The 21,777-nt window shown below is 36.3% G+C and overlaps 2 protein-coding genes and 1 non-coding gene across 3 annotated transcripts in view; 2 read left to right on the top strand and 1 right to left on the bottom strand.

The window, feature by feature from the left end:
- Positions 1–21,777, bottom strand: part of EFCAB13 (EF-hand calcium binding domain 13) — a 249,822-nt gene that overhangs the window by 103,785 nt on the left and 124,260 nt on the right. The window contains exons 25-29 of the mRNA XM_043900794.1: positions 20,292–20,435; positions 19,801–19,872; positions 13,883–13,984; positions 11,977–12,030; positions 6,046–6,099 (exon numbers count right to left, since the gene is read on the bottom strand). Coding sequence (XP_043756729.1) covers positions 6,046–6,099; positions 11,977–12,030; positions 13,883–13,984; positions 19,801–19,872; positions 20,292–20,435 — 426 coding nt within the window. The remainder of the gene's footprint in view (positions 1–6,045; positions 6,100–11,976; positions 12,031–13,882; positions 13,985–19,800; positions 19,873–20,291; positions 20,436–21,777) is intronic.
- Positions 369–440, top strand: TRNAC-ACA. The gene has a single exon. It is a non-coding gene; the product is annotated as a tRNA-Cys (tRNA).
- LOC122693471 (60S ribosomal protein L17-like) lies at positions 7,787–8,388 on the top strand. The gene has a single exon (XM_043900966.1). The coding sequence runs from the start codon at positions 7,806–7,808 to the stop codon at positions 8,358–8,360; it is 555 nt and encodes a 184-aa protein (XP_043756901.1). The 5' UTR covers positions 7,787–7,805; the 3' UTR covers positions 8,361–8,388.

Here is a 21,777-nt window from a genome sequence, read left to right as displayed (position 1 = left end):
AATGATTAGGAAATAAGATACTAGGAGATAATTTGAGAGTTAATGTATCATCCATCTTACCTTTGAAAGGTTTCAAAACCAGCTAAGATTTCACTATGATGTACCTTTGCTATTAGCTAAAGATAAGGCAAAACTCCACTCACAGAGAAATGGAACTCATGAGACTGTTTAAGTTTCATAAAAAAAACACTTTTCTGATTTGCCTTATAGATTAGGAATACCCATCTCCATAAAAACGTGAAAGCTAGGTCAAAGTCTTTTCACCCTTAAAGCAACATTCTGTCATGTTGAAATGTATTGCACAGGTAAAATATTTTAAATTGTACTAGCGTATTTTTCTTTTTCATATTTCCTTTCTTCTGTGAACTTCCCTGGTGGCTCAGATGGTAAAGCGTCTGCCTACAATGCAGGAGACCCGGGTTCGATCCCTGGGTCGGGAATATCCTCTGGAAAAGGAAATGGCAACCCACTCCAGTACTCTTGCCTGGAAAATCCCATGGACGGAGGAGCCTGATAAGCTACAGTCCATGGGGTCACAAATAGTTGCACACAACTGAGGGACTTCATTTTTATTTTCTCCTGTGAAACTTTTCCCTATTCAAATCATAGAATGTATATCACTCAAAGGGGAAAAAAGCATATTTTTAATTTTCAGAAACTACTTTTACAAAGCAAACTTGAATATCTGACATTAAATAATAAACTAGAGGGTTGAAAGACCAAAGGATGACATAGGGAAGCTCCTTTCCTCTTTCTTTTTCACCCTCGTTTGATTAGAAAAGGACAGGAAAAGTCTACTTTATGGCTTGAAAGTCACTCAGTCGTGTCCAACTCTTTGTGACCCCATGGACTGTATAGTCCATGAATTCTCCAGGCAAGAATACTGGAGTGGGTACCCTTTCCCTTCTCCAGGGGATCTTCCCAACCCAGGGACTGAATCAGGTCTCCCACATTGCGGGCAGATTCTTTACCAGCTAAGTCACAAGGGAAGCCCAAGAATACTGGAGTGGGTAGCCTATCCATTCTCCAGTGGATCTTCCTGACCCAGGAATTGAACTGGAGTCTCCTGCATTGCATGCAGATTCCTTACCAACTGAGCTATCAGGGAAGCCCCATATCAGGGAAACTTAAGAAAACGCAACTTGGAGAGTGAGAGATAAAGATATACCTTTCTTTTTTAATCTATCTTTATCTATTCCTCTTTCTCTCTTCCTCTCTCCCTTCCGCCCACCCTCCTTTCATCTCTCTCTTTTTAAAGAAAGTAGGTTTAATTGTTTTTGCTGCCAAGCGCCCCATCCCTATCTACTCCCAACTTGTCTCTCTAAGTCAAACCTTGAAAGGAGGTAAAATAGAAGATATGTTGGTGGGATGGGAGTGAGGGTAAAAAAAATTAAGGAGTACTTGTGTCTTGCTTCCATTTGGAACTCTGTAATGTTGCCATCTTATAGGGTGCCCAGACAGCAATGCCATTGTCACCAGATATTGTGGTATGGAGTGTTTAGGCAGAGAGAGGGCTGGAAATACCCCTTTGCCCACTTTGGCTTTTGGCATGATATGGAAGATATTCAGCTATTCCACATACTCCTAGTGAGTCAGAGATAGAAGTAAATGGGTCACCAAATCAAGGGAAATATAATGCTTAACAGAGGCTATGAGATAGCACAGTTTGGGGACTGATAGAACACTTGACTGAGACTCAAAGGACCTCATCAACGAGTCTAAAGCTCAGCCAAGTTAGTGAAGGAAGGACCAGAGAACTTTGACTTTGCTAAGAAAACAGACCATAAGTTCCTTAAGCAGTGGACTTCAACAGGAGAGGTCACCAGCATGTTCAGGACTCATGAAATATGAAACATTGTTAAAGAGGCTATCAAGAACCCAGAGGACAACACAAGGTCTAGCTACCCTTCTCTACCACCAGGAGGATATGCAAGCTTTTTCTTATAGTGGGATACCTTTATGAGGGGAAGGAGAGAAAGGCTTGAAAAACTGAGGATTTCCTAAAACCAACTAGGTCAACTAAAAAGACATCTTTTACTTTAAATCAGAATGCCCTCTCACCTTCCACTGTCTTCAACCCCACTCACAGCCAAAATAGAAAGGGGACTGGGAAGGCAGTGAAGTCAGTTAGAAAAAATAAAGAACACCACTCTCCCTTACTGCACACTAATGTTTGTACTGTGTTAAATTTGATCCTGCCATATACACAACCTATTGAAGATTTTTTCTCTTTCTGAATACTTTCCTACTTTCTCCTTCTGTTCCTCTTAGACTCATTTCTGTCTTTTTTATATTTACACTTTAGGCTTATCACTGATTCCAGAGTACCATTAAATACTGTTCAATCTTGATGGCAAAAACCATGAGTAAATGGTTTGCTAGCATCAATGCACTAAAAACTAAATCACAAACATTTTCCCTTTCAAGATAGTTACATCTGGGATTTCCTGGTGGCTCAGATGGTAAAGAATCCACCTGCAATGCAAGAGACCTGGATTTGATTCCTGGGTCAGGAAGATCCCCTGGAGAAGGGAATATTTTTCTTAACATATCTAATCAGATAGGTATAGATCTAGAAATTACCATATAAAAGCCTCAAAACAAAACTCTCTTGAAGGAAAATGTTTTTCATCCACTGACAAAGTTTTCAGTAGCTAAACATTTCCTTATCTGTGGGTTGAATTGTCATGGTCCCCTGAATATTTTCAAAATCACTGGAATCAATTTTCTTTCTTTTGAGAAGTTAGGAAAAGAACCCAGAAGGACATTTAAGAATTATTTAAGTTTCAATGTAAGTACAATACCACTTATGCTTATATAGTATCACTCTAATTCAACTATAGATGAGAACAAAGATATGATATCTTCAATTAATTACATAGTCTAAAATGGAGTTGTGTTCTGGTAATCTCTTATAATCTCAGGTCAGATTAGCATGACATGTAGTTATAAAACTGTCCATTGAAATTATATTATATATCAGTAACAATAATGATTATATTAATAGGTAGTATTATTATTATTTTCTCTTGAATTATGAGGCTGGTTGTCTATAAACATACAGGTGAAATCTAAAAACAAAAAAGCATACATTTTATCCTGATATTTACCCTCTAAGTCTCTGATGCCCCATCTATAAAATATAGATTATAATACTACCTACCTCATGTGTATAATATTAATAAATGCTGGCTACATGTTAAAAAGTACCCACTAAATAATAGTTATTATTATTTTTATTGTGCATTATTTTTATCATGAAACATAGGTTTCATATTTCTAAAGTATGGCAAAGTGAAGCATGCTATTAGTAAAACCTCTGCAGCATGGAGGATTTCTGTCAAGAAAGCAGTAGTTTTATTTCCAAAAATACTGAAATTCAAAGAAGTTCATTAGAGAAAATATTTTTTTAGTTAATAAAGTGGCAGGAGTTATAAGGTAATGGTTACATAATTCAGGGCTTCCCTAGTAGCTCAGCTGATAACGAATCCACCTGCAATGCAAGAGATCCCAGTTCAGTTTCTGGCTTGGGAAGATCCCCTGGAGAAGGGAATGGCTACCCACTCCAGTATTCTGGCCTGGAGAATTCCATGGACAGATGAGCCTGGTGGGCTACAGTTCATCGGGTTGCAAATAAAATATTTTATTAGTTAATAAAGTGGCAGGAGTTATAAGAGGTTAATAAAGTGATGGTTATATAATTCAGAATACTGATGCAAAGCTCTGTTTTAAAAGCACTACTATTTCAGTCTTATATCAACTTCTAACCTGGAACAGCTTTAGCATCATTCATTATTTTATTCAGTTCAACTTTCCCATCAGCTGTAAGACAATTTAAAAATCACAGGGATCACAATAAAATTAAAAAATGCAAAATGAAATTCTTAACTGTGAAACAGCATAAAAAATTAATTGTCCCATGATTTTCACTACAACTGTATTTCTATAATCCCTCCCCACAAGATACAATCATGAAAAAATGAGTACTCAAAATAGTATATATGTTCTTTTGGTTACTGTACTAAGATATTAAACTCTATTTACAGCATTAGAATGAAAGTTTAAAGATTTAAAAGTATTTTCCTCCAAATCCATCATTTTGATTTGATTTTCTGTCCTCTCTAATCCGCTCTCTTTCACTCAGAGAAGGAAAGAAAACTAAATTTAATGAGTGTCTATCAAGCCATGTATTGTGATGGGTGTTTTTATACACCATATCTCAAACCCTTGCTAAGTTATCATGACATTTTTTAACAAAGAAACCGAGCCTCAGAAAAGTTAAAAATTTTTCTAAAGTCACAAAGTTAGTATGAGAAGGAAAACTATATCTGTCAGATTCCTAAATCAGCACTTACTCCATTCCATTAAATCAACCAGGCTGTGGTGGGGGGTGCGGGGGTTGGAGTTTAGAGTTAATACTGCATCAATACCCTTAAATCTGACAATAACCATACTTAGTCCTCAGTAAGCATTTTCCCTAATCTCCAAGTTATTTTCACTTATATTTTTTTGCTTATAAATTATCTCCCCCCTTTAATCAAATGCAACTTTAAGAACAAATACCAAGCTTTATACATTTTACAACTCTCTTCTACAGAACCCAGCTCAGGTTTTGCATATATTCAGCTCAATAAACACAGAATACCCTAAATTATTGTGAAGGTGGTGCTCAATTAAGGAAAAGGAAATTGCTTAGTTTAGGACTGAGTTCTCATAACATATATATCAACTGTCTTTAGGAAACTAAAAAACTAGAATTTTAGGAATGTGAAATCGTAAACCAACAATCCCAAGTCCCCTTTGGAAAAAAAAAAATAATGTAATCTATAATGCCCCAAGTCAGCTAGCCAAATGGATGACAGTTCTTCAATTCCTTTATCAGAGAAATTCATTTCTGTTTTCTCTAAAATGATGTCAAGATTATTTATATCATTTCTCTCTTGGAAAAGAGAAAGGGCTATGACGAAGATGTTATCACTGTACAACATGACAACGATGTCTATGTATTGTCATTATTATGTTCAAAATCTACCCAACTGGCAATGAAGTTTAATATTAGAATTAGAATTTATTTTATTAGGCTTATGTTGAAAAACAGCTTGCATGTGTACAAGCTACATGTGTTTCAGTTGTGCCCGAATCTTTGCAACCCTATGGACTGTAGCCCACCAGTCTCCTCTGTCCATGGGATTCTCCAGGCAAGAATACTGGAGTGGGTTGCCATGCCCTCCTCCAGGAGAATCTTCCTGACCCAGGGATCAAACCCTGCAGCTCCTTGTACTGCAGGTGGATCCTTTACCTCAGAGTCACCAGGGAAACCCAGAAAAACAGCTTATTCAACACAAAATTCTAAAAGGAGGCTGAGTCCAAATCTCAGCTCAAATGCCTCCACCTCCACCAGGCATTTCCTAACTGATCGAATGCAGCCCCACCACTCTTAATCCTATTACCTTCTATTTTATAGAAAAAGAAGCACTTACTGCTTTCTGAAATTATTTCATTTTTTGATTAATTTTCCCCCCATCTACTAAGAAAATGAAATCTCCATGAAAGCAGGAACATTGTCTGATTCACCACTGTATCTTCCTTCTGCATCTAAAGAACTCAGCAAATGTTAACTAACTGAATTATAGCACTTAAGGCAAGCAATCTAATATAAAACTTTAGACCAATAAATATGATTTATTTTTGTTGTCCAGACTATCTAGAAAGAAAGTCTCCGTTGCTGATAATCCTGAGTTCTCTACTTCACTCTTTGCTGCTTAGATCCAGAGCTTGATTTTCTTCTCACTTATCAAAATTGGAATTCTATAGTGAAGCCCAGGGAAGCCTGGAGTGCTGCAATCCATGGGGTCGTAAAGAGTCAGACACCACTTAGTGACTGAGTAACAAAGCAAGATACAAAACAGTTTATCATGGTATATTAACTGATAAATTTAAGTAACTAATAAAAATAATTAATATATAGAGGGTGGCAATCTAATTACTAGGAAACCGTATAAGAATCAAAGCAAAAGGATTTGTTTTGCTGCCTTTTCATCTTACCTTTAAGAGCCTCCATGGTATCTGTTTGTCTCATTTGATTTATTTTTCTCTCAGCTATAATAAAAGGTAAATATTTAATAATTTATTAACACCGTGGAAGGTTCCAACATAGAATAAATAAATTTTGAAGGTTAAAATTTGTTTTAGAATTTTGCACAATAGACTTTCCAAATGAAATCAAAGTGGAATAATTAGGACACTTTTCATTTATTTATTGTTTTAAGACAACCATTCCTTATTCATTTATTCATTCAACAACTCAACATTGAAGACACTCTGCCAAGCAGCAGGGCTACAGAGATAAACAGGACATTTTTCATTCACATTAGTAATATGATGGCTTGCTAACTTCAAGTCCACTCATTCTTTCTATCCTCCCTCTAAAATATAAATCCTTTTTTGAAGTCAATCCCTCTAAAACATAAACCCAAGCAGTCACCAGGTTGCTTTCTGTTATTAGATTTACTTTTCCAGAATTTCATAAAATAGCATCATACACTAGGTATTATTTGGAGTGTCTTCTTTCATTTAGATAATGTTTTGGAGGTTCATCTAGCATGTTTTGAATCAGTAAATTGTTCATTTGTTGAGCAGCATTTCATGAATATACTCCACTTTGTTTATCCCTACATGGGTTGATGGACTGAATAAAGTTGCTATGACTATTCATGCACAAACATTTAATACATATGTATTAATTTCTCCTGGAAAAATAACTAGGAGTGAAGTTGCTGGGTCTTATGGTAAATTTATGTTCAACTTTATGAGAAACTGACATACAGATCTCCACTGTGGTTAGTATACCCTCTAGAAATTGTATGCTCCAAATCTTGCCAATGCTTGATACTGTCCATCTTTTAATTTTTTCTTATTCTAATGGATCTTTAGTGTGGTGCCTAATAATGACTTAAATTGCATTTCTCTGATGATTAATAATGCTCAGCATTCCTTCCTGTGGTCATTAGCCATTTTTATATTTTCTTGTGTGAAATCTCTGCTCAAATTGAACAGATAAACCAACTTTTATTGATTTGTCTTTTTATTACTGAGTTGTAAGAGTTCTTGATATTCTTGATATTAGTTCTTTGTCACCCGTGTTTTGCAAATATTTTCTTTCAGTCTGTATCTTGCCTTTTCACTTTCTTAACTTCCACAAAGAGAAGTTTCTAATTTTGATGATACCCATTAATTTTTAATTTCATGCTTATAACTCTTTGTCATCTAAGAAATGTTTGTCTCTCGTAAGGTCATAAAATTATTCTCCTATATTTTCTACAAGAAGTTCTCCTTGGGGCCAGAAACATTGACTTTGACTAATAAATGCAAATTTTCCTTCTTCATTGAATTTTGGTTTAGTTTCTATTGACCAAATTCTATGGAGACAATATACTTTTTTTTTCAAAAAGTGGCAACTTCAAAACAGATCACTCATAAAAATTCAGCTTAGTTAAAAATCTTGCACAAAGAATGCAATGGCTGCTATGATTAAAATTCAGATAACCAAAGAACTGCAGATTCTATATTGTGAACAGCTCATCAATAAGAATTAAGATTTTTTATTCTAGTCAGAATTTTGCATTCATCTGTAAGAACTTTAATTTCATCCAGAAGTGTATTTAGATCTATCTTCTCACTAGCTATAAAAAAGAAACACCTTTCACAGTAAAGTACTTTATATATCAACTCTGATATTACACTCTAAAAATATAAAATAAAGATTCCTTCCTTTTCCAGTAAGTGGCCTGAGCTGACACTTAAAAATGGTGCGCTATTCACTCGACCCAGAAAACCCCACAAAATCATGCAAATCAAGAGGTTCAAATCTTCGTGTTCACTTTAAGAACACTCGTGAGACTGCCCAGGCCATAAAGGGTATGCATATCCGAAAAGCCACCAAGTATCTGAAGGATGTCACTTTAAAGAAGCAATGTGTGCCATTCTGTCGTTACAATGGTGGAGTTGGTAGGTGTGCACAGGCCAAACAGTGGGGCTGGACGCAGGGTCGGTGGCCCAAAAAGAGTGCTGAATTTTTACTACACATGCTCAAAAATGCAGAGAGTAATGCTGAACTTAAGGGCTTAGATGTAGATTCTCTGGTCATTGAGCACATCCAAGTGAACAAAGCCCCCAAGATGCGGCGCAGGACTTACAGAGCTCACGGTCGGATCAACCCCTACATGAGCTCTCCCTGCCACACTGAGATGATCCTTACTGAAAAAGAACAGATTGTTCCTAAACCGGAAGAGGAGGTTGCACAGAAGAAAAAGATATCCCAGAAGAAACTGAAGAAACAAAAACTTATGGCCCGGGAATAAATGCTGCAGAAAATAAATGCAAATAAAAGTAAAATAAATAAATAAATAAAAATATAAAATAAAGATTTGACTCAGAATCAGGAAATTGCAGTGATGGAATAAGAGTCATATTACACCTATGGGCCCTTTAGCCTAACCACATTTTCCAGGCCTTGTTTGCTCAGTTGGTAAAAAATCTGCCTGCAGTGCAGGAGACCCAGGTTCAATCCCTGAGTTGGCCTGGAGAAGTGAATGGCAACCCACTCCAGTATTCTTGCCTGGAGAATTCCACGGACAGAGGAGCCTGGCAGTCTACAGTCCACGGGGTCACAAAGAGTTAGACACGACTGAGCAGCTTCAATTCACTTCACATTTGCAGCCCAGGAACTACTGAAATTCCAATTGCCTAACCTTTTTCTCCCCTCCTCCATTTCTTGCTATTTTACTTTCAGACCTCCTCTTTTCTTCTACTTCTACTCATCTATGTTCTTATTTACCTTTGTCTGTTTTCTTTTCCTAAGCTAAGTCACAAGCATGTCACTGACAGCTGAATCATTCTCAGATATTCCTTATGCCTGCTAGTGACAAGTAAGACTTACAAGAGAAGATGTTTAAGTACAATTAAGATTTAACCTTTCTAATTACATTTGAAAACTCCAATATGGCAAAATAAAGGTAGTTAATGAATCCTCATACAAATGTCTAACTTTCTCTGAAAACATCAGTAAAGACAGAAATGCTTACTACCAACTGGTAAATGTTCTGATAGATTCTGAAATTCCTTATTTGTGAGCTCCACTTCCATCTTCTCCAGAACAGTGCTTAACTTTTGAGTATTAACTTTCCCTCCTTAAGAAAAATGAGATAAACACACACACAAACACACACATATGTACACAAACTCTCACATATATCTGTAAGCATGCATATACACATTACATATATATATGTATGTATGTTTTTGTATTATATATAATTTATATATTATATAAGTATATATAAATATTGGATTATCTTACATAATGATGAAGGTGAAAGAGGAGAGTGAAAAAACTGACTTAAAACTCCACATTCAAAAAACTAAGATCATGACATCCAGTCCCATCACTTCATGGCAAATAGCTGGGGAACAAAAGGAAACAGTGACAGACTTCATTGGGCTCCAAAATCACTGTGGATGGTGACTGCAGCCATGAAATTAAGTCACTTGCTCCTTTGAAGAAAAGCTATGATGATACTAGACAGTGTATTAAAAAGCAGAGAAGAGACATCGCTTTGCCAACAAAGGTCCATATAGTCAAAGCTATGGCTTTTCCATAGTCATGTATGAATGTGAAAGTTGGACCATAAAGAAGGCTGAGTGCCAAAGAATTGATGCTTTCAAATTGTGGCGCTGGAGAAGGCTCTTGAGAGTCCTTTGGACAGCAAGGAGACCAAACCAGTCAATCCTAAAGGAAATCGACCCTGAATATTCACTGAACAGACTGATGCTGAATCTGAAGCTCCAATGTTTTGATCACCTAATGTGAAGAGTCAGCTTACTGGAAAAGACCCTGATGCTGGGAAAGATTGAGAGCAGGAGGAGAAGAGGGCAACAGAGGATGAGATGGTTGGATGTCATCAGTGGCTCAACAGACATGAGTTTGAGCAAACTCCGGGAGATAGTGATGGACAGGGAAGCCTGGATTGCTGTAGTCCATGGGGTCACAAAGAGTCAGACACAAATGAGCAACTGAACATCAACAAATATAATACATATTATACATAAAAATATATTTCACATATAAATATATATTTCATACATATATTATGCCTGGGATAAGGACACTATTTCTGTACTTTGTGCTTCTCAGTCTCAATGTAAAAAACAAATATGCAGAATAAAGTTTGTTCCAAAATTAATATAAAATAAATAACAAAATCAAAATAAAATCTGATATCATTAATCCATATATAACAACCAATTATATCTGTGATGACAAGCCTAAACCAAATTTTAAAAATGCAAAGTTGGTAACTGCCCACTAAATTTCACCATGTAGATAATAATCTAATTATTTTTATATGCTATATTTGCACCATTTCAGTCTATCCTCAAACAACATAAGTTAGGTATCCACAATATTTCAGTTTCGCAAATGATGTGACTGAGGCTGAGAGAAGTGTTACCTGCCTAGAATTGCACAGCTAGTAGCTTGTAGAGCCAGTATTTGAACACAGGTCTGCGTGGTTACATAGTTCAAATTGTTAAATACATCTTATTTCCACAGAGAGACACCATTTTTTAATATCATAAATGTAAATCACACAAACTACAATTTTGAAATTAAACCTATGCTTGATAGGAACAATAGTACTATGCTATTATCTTTGGCAATGAGAGAAGTCATTCTCATATACGCCAAAGTTTTTCCATTTGTGCAATAAGGATTTGCATTTCTCTCTAAAAGAGTAAAGAAGATTTGAAATCTTCCCAATAATTCAATTTTTTTTGCCACTAGTTACCACCTATTCTAGGAGCAGGATTTTTTCTATTTCATCTCACTCCTCTAGATTTTTAACTAGTTACTTATTCACTGAAGTAATTTGATTTATTTATTGCAGATTTATAACATCATTGTTTCCATGCAGGTCAAGAATATGACCACTTTAAGATAGCCAGAGTAAATTACATTATTTAGAAAATACATATATATATATATATATATATATATATATAAAGAAATCATGTAAACTGTCCACTGTTACAATAATAAAGACTCTGTCCATAAAACTCAGTATTAATAGATGCAAATTATCTATCAATCAATAAAGTATGATTAGCATTTTACTATTCACGAAATAATATGAATAAAAGTCAAATCCAAAAAATTCTGTGCAAGTTGTTTCTTCCAGTAGTCATGTGTGGATGTGAGAGTTGGACTATAAAAAAGGTTCGGCACCAGAGAATTGATGCTTTTGAACTGGGGTGTTGGAGAAGACTCTTTAGAGTCCCTTGGACTGCAAGAAGATCAAACCAGTCAATCCTAAAGGAAATCAATCCTGAATATTCACTGGAAGGACTGATGCTGAAGCCGAAGCTCCAATACACTGGCCGCCTGTTGCAAAGAACTGACTCGTTAGAAAAGACCCTGATGCTGGGAAAGAGTGAAGGCAGGAGGAGAAGGGGACGACAGAGGATAAGATGGTTGGATGTCATCACCAACTTGATGGACATGAGTTTGAGCAAGCTTCAGGAGTTGGAAATGGACAGGGAGGCCTAGCATGCTGCAGTCCATGGGATAGCAAAGAGTTGGACACGACTGAACTGAACTGTGGTTTAGGTGGTTTAGTCGCTAAGTTATGCACGACTCTTGCAACACAGTGGACAGAGGAGACTGGCAGGCTACAGTCCATGAGATCCTCCAGGCAAGAATACTAGAGTGGGTTGCCAGAACTGATACCAAAAAATGGTTATCTTTGTCTTTGATTGTAAACCAAGGGTGATATTTATTTTTTTGTCCCTCTGTATGCTTCCCTCGTATTCTCCAAGATTTTTTATTGTGAATATGCATAAACAAAACCTTAATACACTTCATTAAAATATTATTGCAAAGGTTCAAGACTTTAGTTTTATGTCTTCTTATTACTCACTCACCTTCAAGAGTAGTCATGGTATCCATCAATTTGAGCTGATTTATCTTCTCATCAGCTGCAAGATAGACACAAAGTTTTAAACAGAAGCAATAATTGATATGGGAAGTCATAAAAAGGCATAATATTTAAAGTTATAAAAATCAGTATGAAAAGCAAATCTTTCAAAAATTATTTGCTTTCTCAAATGGAATACCCAGGGGATCTTCCCCATCCAGGAATCAAACGCTGTCTCCTTCATTGTAGGCAAATCCTATAATGACTGAGCTATGAGGGAAGCCAAATGCAATACAGTATAGCTATTTTCATGGTACTTAAGAGTGACCAATATGTGAAAAAATACATCTTAGAATTTAAGATAGCTCTTGAGTTATCTTCTATAGTCTTTAGTCCAGTAACTTTTGGGAGTAGAGAACAAAACATACCACTCTCAAATAAGAAAAACTGTAGTGGCTCCCCCTGCAGTATTACCTGTAGGATAAAGTCCAGGCCCTCTGTAATACAACCTTGCCTCCTCTACATCAGCTCTTTTTTTCCTAAACTACCACAACAGATTCAGTTGTCTGAAAGCAACCATTATTCCCTTCCTCCTCCCATCTTTTCATCCTTTCCCAAATACTATCTGTGTGTGTGCTCCGTCGTTGATTCATCTTTGCCTCTTTTACAACCCCATGGACTATAGCCAGCCAGGCTCCTCTGTCCATTGGATTTTCTTAGCAAGTGTACCAGGACTGGTTGTCATTTCCTCCTCCATGGCAAATGCTGTCTATTTATTCTCAATAACCTTTTAGAACTTTAATTTGCATTTTTTCTTCATACTTGTCTCCTGTCCCCAAATAAACTATAAATTCCTTACTGGCATGAACAGACCTAATTCATCTTTATCTGGCACATACAAGGTCCATAATAAATGCTTGTTGTATAAATAAATGAGCAAACTAAAAATAAATCACAAGGGATTATCCCTATTTCCTCCTCATTTAAGACTACAATTCTTAGCTATTATGAGCCACCATTTTCTTAGAGCAGCAAGTTATTGACTTCTTTTACATACATGCATGTTAAGTTGCTTCAGCCATGTCCAACTCTGTGCGACCCTATGGACTGTAGCCCGCCAGGCTCCTCTGTCCATGGGATTCTCCAGGCAAGAATACTGGAGTGGGTTGCCGTGCCCTCCTGCAGGGGATCTTCCCAACCCAGGGATCGAACACTGTCTCTTACATCTCCTGCATTGGCAGGCAGGTTCTTTACTACTAGAGCTACCTGGGAAGCTCTTTACATACATACATAAATACATATATATATTTAGACACTATTTCAATATAAAGGAGGGAAAAAAACCCTAATATTTATTTTTAAATTACTTATTTCCTTAATTCTTGGAATAATATTGTGAAGGAGGTATAGTCCCTGATACATAGCAGTATGAATGAAACCTACCTTTATTACTATGACTATTTAACCTAAATAAAATTAGAATTTCATGACACTTCTGCCATAGGCTATTCTTACTAGCTTATGAGGCAGAACGTAAACTAGTTTTCTTTTCTTATTCTTCATTTTCACATTTCCATCTCCTCTAATTTTCTACTTTTCCCTGCTTATGGTCTGGCCTTTCACTGACCTTGATGATGAGATTACCTAGCTTACTACCTCATGAGACTACCTAGCTTAGTTGGTGATATTTAGGGCCCAGATATTAATACTTTCTGCATAACAATCTTAATATTCACTTAAAGCCTGAATGTTCATTTCAAATATCACAATAATAAGTACACATACACATTCACACCTTTGGTACTAGATATTTCTGTGTACTTTTATAGTACTTTAAAGGGAAATATGAATATTTCTTATAATTAAGCCTAAAAGCATTCTTTGCAAGATACCAAAATTACTGAAATGCTCACCACTAGCTGGGAGATGATTTACCAGCTCTTTATGTTCTTTATATGTAGGTTCAATTCCCATATCATCCATGAAATTATCCAGGTTACTGATCTCGATTTTTTCTTTGAAGACATGGAAAGTGAATAATATGAAATTGAGATATTCTAATGATTTTAAGTATGAAATATTTAAATATGAATATGAATATGAATTCATATTTTAAATATGAAATACCACATTTTACAGTGAGAGCTGTTCACATTTTACAGTGAGAGTTCTGTTCAGTAGAACATAGAAAGTTAAAACAGAAGTGCCTTAGTAGCTCCTGATAAATGAGGTAAAGACAAAGTAAAAACTGTTGGGTATTATTAGAGTAACATGGACAATTGGGCCATATAAATATAACTTGAAGGCAGTAGTTTGATTTGAGACTTAATTCTTAAATTAATTACTATCATTGATTATATTCACCAAATAGTAATAAAGGTTTCAAAATTTTTTAAATAGATTGTTTTACCCAAAATGCAAGACATTTTTTTCCATGAAAAATATTCTCATAAATATCCTAAAATCTGGCAATGAAGACATGTTTTTCTCTTCTTCTTTCAAAGACCCAATTAAACAGATTAAAATGATGGGAGAAGGGAATAAACAACAAAAAGAATATGTGGAAAAAATATGTAGGAAAAAGTAGAATAAAAGTTTAATACTTATGAAAGAGAACAAAGTAGGTTAGTTCATCAATTTATTCATTAAACATTTGTTTAAGTCATTTTATGTGATGGACACTAGCCTACATGCTAGTGACAACGGCCATGAGCAAAACAGAGAAAGTTCCTATCAATAGTTCACATGCTATTTTGGGGAGATATATAGTAAAAAAGCAAACAAATAAATATGGTAAATAAAAAAATTAGAGGAAATCACAGTCTAGAATTTACAAAGGAGGAGGCTCTAAGTAGATAAAGGAAAAAGCATGAAAGAAACTTATTTGCCCAGAAAAACTCCCCGAAAAACTCAATGCTCAATTTTAGCAGATACTGAGGGGAGAAGTAAGTTGGCAGAGGGAGGAAGAATCAGAAAATTAAAGGATTAACTGAAAGCCTATCTATGGAGCATTTATTTGTATCAGTAAGTCACTCCTTTCTCATTTTCCAAAATCCCTGAGTCACAGAGGAACACGCAGTTCAGCACCTGCTTCCTGGCCAAAATACTGGAGAACTCTCCAGTAAGAGAGAAAGAAAACCACAGCTGTCAAGGTGAATTTTGGTAAATGAAACTAAAGCTTAATTTATTCTACCATTTAAGAAGCCGCTTTACCAGCTCTCCCTAAAGCAAGGCTTGCCAAGCAGCATATTTCATTCATATACACAGGGTTCTTAGTCATTCATCTGAGAAACCAAAAGAGATCAACCAATTTCCATATACAAAAATAAAACAAATTTATTCTGGCTCTCAAGCATGATTAGTTCAGTCTCTCAATTCTTAACTGTAGAAACAGATTACACAGAAAAGGAAAGATAATTTAAACTAATAAAGACCTCTATCATACTCAAGAGAGATTCTAGAAGTTAATGTCCTCATAATGCATAAGTATGAAACATACTGTTCAGTCACTCAACTTAGTGAGTTGAGTCACAACTTATGACCGACTCTTTGCAACTCCATGAATGGCAGCAAGCCAGGCTCCACTTTTTTTTTCACATTTTGTAGTGATACAAAAATAGACGGGATTTCCCTGGTGCCTCAGTGGTAAAGAATCCACCTGCCAATGCAGGAGACACGGGTTCGATCCCTGGGTCAGGAAGATCTAATACGCCTTGGAGCAACTAAGCCCATGTACCACAACTATTGAGCCTGAACTCTAGAGCCCAGGAGCTGCAACTATTGAGCCCACATGCTGTAACTACTGAAGCCTGTGTGCCTTAGAGCCCATGCTCCACCACAAGAGAAGCCACTGCAATGAGAAGCCCACACACCACAACCAGAGGTAGCCCCCACTCTCCACACAGCAACAAAGACCCAGTACAGACATAAATAAATAAACAAATAGAAAAGTTCATACAAGAGAATTCTGCTTTTTAAAAAAAGGTAGACAAAATTGCTAATGGTTGGGCTTTTCCACAATTTCAACATAACGGATTATATTTTGGTTCTGTTTGCAAGCTAAAGGGTTTCTTTGAAAAACAAGAATGCACTGTATCACTATGCATAAAATGTTTTTCTATTTAAGTTTGAAAATTCTGCTCTTTTTACTCTGCAAAATAAAACTCGTGTTTTTAAAATGCAATTTACAAATATTTAACAATCAGGCATCTTAATTCACCATGTTAACAGAATAAAGGACAAAAACAAAACTATCATCTTAGAAGACAGAAAATGAATTTCACAAAATTATCATTCATTTATGATAAAAAAAAAAACTGTCAGTAAACTGGAAAGAGTAAGGGAATTTCTTCAAACAGAGACTTTAAAAAAAAACAACCTACAGCTAACATATGTAACAGTGAAAAGACTGAATGTTTTACCCCTAAGATCAGAATAAAGCAAGATGCCCACTCTCAACACTTCTGTTCAACATTATATAGAAGGAGTTAGACAACAAAATAAGGAAGAACAAGAAAAAGAAATAAAAGGCATGGAAAATGGGATGAAAAAAGTAAAACTGTATCTACTTGCAGATTACATAATTGTTTACACAGATAATCTTAAAGAATCTACCAAAGCACAAGGACTAATAAAGAATTTAGACACAGGGCACAAGAGTTATATATCAATGCATAAGTAGATTCTATTTTATCATATCAGCAACAAACAATTGTTTCATTTTATTCTTCAAAACAGCATTTCCAAATTGTCTTCTGAAGAACACAGAAAAACAGTATGAGTGATACAAGGGATTCTGTACCAATTTGAGGTTCAGTTCAGTTCAGTTCAGTCGCTCAGTCGTGTCCAGCTCTTTGCGACCCCATGAACCGCAGCATGCCAGGCCTCCCTATCCATCACCAACTCCCGGAGTTCACCCAAACCCATGTCCGTTGAGTCGGTGATGCCATCCAACCATCTCATCCTCTGTCATCCTCTTCTCCTCCTGCCCTCAATTTTTCCCAGCATCAGGGTCTTTTCAAATGAGTCAGCTCTTCGCATCAGGTGACCAAAGTATTGGAGTTTCAGCTTCAACATCAGTTCTTCCAATGAACACTCAGAACTGATCTCCTTTAGGATGGACTGGCTGGATCTCCTTGCAGTCCAAGGGACTCTCAAGAGTCTTCTCCAACACCACAGTTCAAAAGCATCAATTCTTCGGTGCTCAGCTTTCTTTATAGTCCAACTCTCACATCCATACATGACCACTGGAAAAACCATAGCCTTGACTAGATGGACCTTTGTTAGCAAAGTAATGTCTCTGCTTTTTAATACTTGAGGTAACCCTTGACAAATGAGTATGTTAGTAAAGATAGTAAGATTGAGAATGGTGATGGAGCTTCGTGTGTGCGTGCATGCTGTCACTCAGTCGCTCAGTTTTGTCTGACCTTTTGCAACCCCATGGAGTATAACGCACCAGGCTCCTCTGTCCATGGGACTTCCCAGGCAAGAATACTGGATGGGCTGTCTTTTCCTTCTCCAGGGGAACTTTCTGACCCAGGGATCGAATCTGCATCTCCTGCTTGGCAGGCAGATTCTTTACCACTGTACCAATTGTGAAATCCTCTTAAAGTCTAGCAGCAGAGAATTTTGTTAAAGTTTGTTTTCTGCTTCAGTGTTTTCCAAGTTTAGCCACTGATCTCTCTTTCATGACATACTAATTAATGTCCCATGGGCCAGAATTCACAGCAGTTTTTGATATGCTATTTTATAATTTATATCCAATCACTTCCTAAAATAATTTGAGGAATTATTAAATGAAAAGTAAATGTATTTAAGATAGAAATAAAAATTCAAAATACATGAGAGGAAGATAGTAAATAACAAAACCAATATAGTTACAATTAATAAAATTAAATTTAAATCTGAACTTTCTAGCAGTTAAGGTATAAAAGGGATCAGGTTATCATTTATACAAAGGAGCATACTGGTCTTTGGGAGAGAGAAAGTTTCTTCTGATACCAAATTTCAAGAGACATTTTTCACATTTGTCACTAAATAGCATAATGAACAATCTCTTCAGAAGATACAGTGGCACTTTTGATATGTTTCTTTATTCCTTCCAGTTTTACTGAGATATAATTGACATACATCACTGTATAAGCTTAAGGTACACAGCATAATGATTTGACTTAGATACATCATGAAATGATCATCATAATAAGTTTAATGAACATCCATCATCTCATAAAAATTAAATGAAAAAAATAAAATTTTTTTCCTTGGGATAAGAACTCAGGATCTACACTCTTAACTTTCATATATAATGTGTAGCACTAGTAATTATATTGTAGTACTTATTTATCTTATAACTGAAAGTTTGTACCTTATGACCCATTGCTAAGTTGCTTCAGTTGTGTGCAACTCTTTGCAACCCCATGGACTATAGCCCACCAGTCTCCTCTGTCCATGGGGTTCTCCAGGCAAGAATACTGGAGTGGGTTGCCATTTCCTTCTCCAACCTTATGATCCCTTTCTTCCAATATCTCCTCTTCTCATCTCTGGTAACCACAAATCTGATCTCTTTTTCTATGAAAAAGAGTTGTTTTGGAAGTATAATTGCAATACTATGTTAGTTTCTGGTATACAACATAGTGATTCAATATTTTTATACATTATAAAATGATCACCATGATAAGTCTAATTACCACTCATCATCATAAAAAGGTACTACATTATAATTTGAGATGGTTATTTTAATGCCAGTTCTCAAAAACAGATGAGATATTTTATTAGAAAGTTTCCCCAAAGAAGGCATTTCTGCAAAATATCCCTCCATAAATATCAAGACTATACATGTGTACCTATCCAAGAGTATGTGGAAACGATCAAAGAAGTGTACCCTGAGCTTCTGCAACCATAAGGACTATGTTAAGATGTACAATATGAAATGATGTGAAAGTGGATACAGTTTTGGCTTGAAGTCAGAATTATTCTTCCCACCTAAATATACAAAATATAAAACATTCTTTCCAATACTTTAGTACAAAAAAGGGCAGCTCATCAGAAAACACAGAGGCTTGAGATTGCAAATATACTGTGCAAACCAAAAGAAGAAAAGGATTTTTAACACTATAATTGACAAACATAGTACTAAAATTAAACTTTGAGTTCATGTATAAGGAGAGATTGGAAAAAGGGGGAAGCCATTCAAAGAAATATCCAAAGCAAACAAACTTCGAATAATAAAAGAAGAGAAATTCAAACCTGAACAAAAGTTCTCCAAATAGTAACAGTAAGGGTTTCCATCAGTTTCTTAGTGAAGAGTTATAAATTAGTATCAGAAATCCATTATTTACATAATTCCTGTTTTTAAAAGGCCCTTAGTGAAAGACAACTGCAGTCAAGACGCTAGTGCTCAGACTAGACGGCAGAGGTAACTGTGCTATGCTCAGACTCTCAGTTGTGTCTGACTCTTTTTGGCTGTTTTGGACTATAGCCCACTAGGCTCCTCTGTCCATGGGATTTTTCAGGCAAGAGTACTGGAATGGGTTGCTATCTTCCCAACCCAGGGATCGAACCTGTGTCTCCAGCAACTCCTGCATTGCAGGGAGCTTCTATACCACCGAGCCATTAGGGAAACCCTCAGGCAGCAGAGGTAACTAGTTCTTTCTAAAACTCATGGTGTTTTTCAGTTGTGCTACACATTTGCCATGTGTGGAACAATGACATTGGAATATTCTGCCAGTTTTAAAGCAGCTGAGGGCCACCTCAAAAGCCTATCTGGGGTTTTCCCAAGAGATCCACGATACACACATTATCTACCTCAATTCAAATGAAAATTCTTACTCACTTTCAGATGGAGATGAAAATCCTGAATTGACCAAATTGCCCATAAACTCTTCTAAATTCACCATCCCATTATCTGAAAGAAACATACATGTCAGGGAACATGGGAAAGATAAGTGACCAGAAATAAGAGGTAGGCAGCTATAGTACAACTGCTAGACTGAAAAATAATTTATGGATTTGACCTTGAAATATAGTTAAATACATACCTATATTCAATCATATTGAATATATATTCAATCAGAAAGATAGATTAATGCATATCATTCAGGCACACACACACACACACACACACACACACACACACACAGAGTTATCCTCTATAGATCCTTCCTTGGTATGATCTATTGAAAATAACTAGAAACTAACTGGGTGGTAGGTATAAAAGCCTTGGATAATCCATGAAGCAGATAAACCCTTTAACAACTCATGAAAAATTCAAACAGATGCATGTAAGCTAAGATAAAAGATCCTAGAAACATATTACACACTTACCCATGATAGTCACATTCTTCAGTACACTTTGAATCACATCTTGGGGTAATGGAACTCCTATATTTTTCATCATGGAACCTAGGTCATCAGGATTGGCCATATTTTTCCTAATGGAGGCCAGGGCTTTCATGGGACCTTTTAGTTCTATATTCAAAAAAATACAAAGTTTGATGTTTTTAAAAACACTCAAATATCACTAGTAGGTACTGACTAATGATTACTACTCCACCAGCTGCTGCTGCTGCTGCTACTACTACTGTTATTGCTACTATCTTCATTACAACTGCCATTTATTGGCACTTCCCAATCTCAGCTTGCTAGGCATAATGCTCAGTCCTTTATATATGCCATCTCATTTAATCCCAAAAAACCTTTGGAAAATTGGTACTAATATTTTCCTTACTTAACAGATAAATATACCTAGCATTAGAGAAGGTATTCAGTGTAAAGCATTTGTTTTGAGTCGCTAAGTCGGGTCCACCTTTTTTTGAATCCACGGACAGCAGTACAACAGCCTCCTCTGTCCTCCACTATCTCCCCAAGTTTGCTAAAATTCATGTCCATTGAATTGGTAAAGCTTCCTAACCGTCACATCCTCTGCCTCCCGCCTCTCCTCTTGCCTTCAGTCTCCCAGCATCGGGGTCTTTTCAAATGAGTTGGCTCTTCATATCAGGTGGCCAAAGTATTGGAGCTTGAGCTTCAGCATCAGTCCTTCCAATGAATATTCAGGGTTGATTTCCTTAGGATTGACTGGTTTGAGCTCCTTGCAGTCCAAAGTACTCTCAAGAGTCTTCTCCAGCACCACAATTTGAAAGCATCACTTCTTCGGCACTCAGCCTTCTTTAAGGTCTAACTCTCACATCCATACATGACTACTGGAAAAACCATAGCTTTGACTATACAGGGCTTTGTCAGCAAAGTGATCTCTCTGCTTTTTAATATGCTGTCTAGGTTTTTAATTCCTCTATTTCTTTGCACTGATTATTGAGGAAGGATTTGCTAACATCCATTGGATCATAAAAAAAGCAAAAGAGTTCCAGAAAAACATCAACATCTGCTTTATTGACTATGCCAAAGCCTTGGACTGTGCAGATCACAACAAACTGTGGAAAAATAAAGATATGGGAATACCAAGCCACCTTACCTGCCTTCTGAGAAATCTGTATGCAGGTCAAGAAGCGACAGTTAGAACCAGACATGGAGCAACAGACTGGTTCCAAATAGAGAAAGGAGTTTGTCAAGGCTGTATATTGTCACCCTGCTTATTTAACTTATATGCAGAGTACATCATGAGAAACGCTGGGCTGGAGGAAGCACAAGCTGGAATCAAGACTGCCAGGAGAAATATCAATATGCACCCTTATGGCAGAAAGCAAAGAAGAACTAAAGAACCTCTTGATGAAAGTGAAAGAGGAGAGTGAAAAAGCTGGCTTAAAACTCAACAGTCAAAAAACTAAGATCATGGCATCCAGTCTCATCACTTCAT

The sequence above is a fragment of the Cervus elaphus genome, chromosome 5, assembly GCF_910594005.1.
Source record: "Cervus elaphus chromosome 5, mCerEla1.1, whole genome shotgun sequence".
NCBI classification, from domain to species: domain Eukaryota; kingdom Metazoa; phylum Chordata; class Mammalia; order Artiodactyla; family Cervidae; genus Cervus; species Cervus elaphus.
Note: the sequence above shows the minus strand (reverse complement) of the source record. Positions and strands in the feature narration are given on the sequence as shown.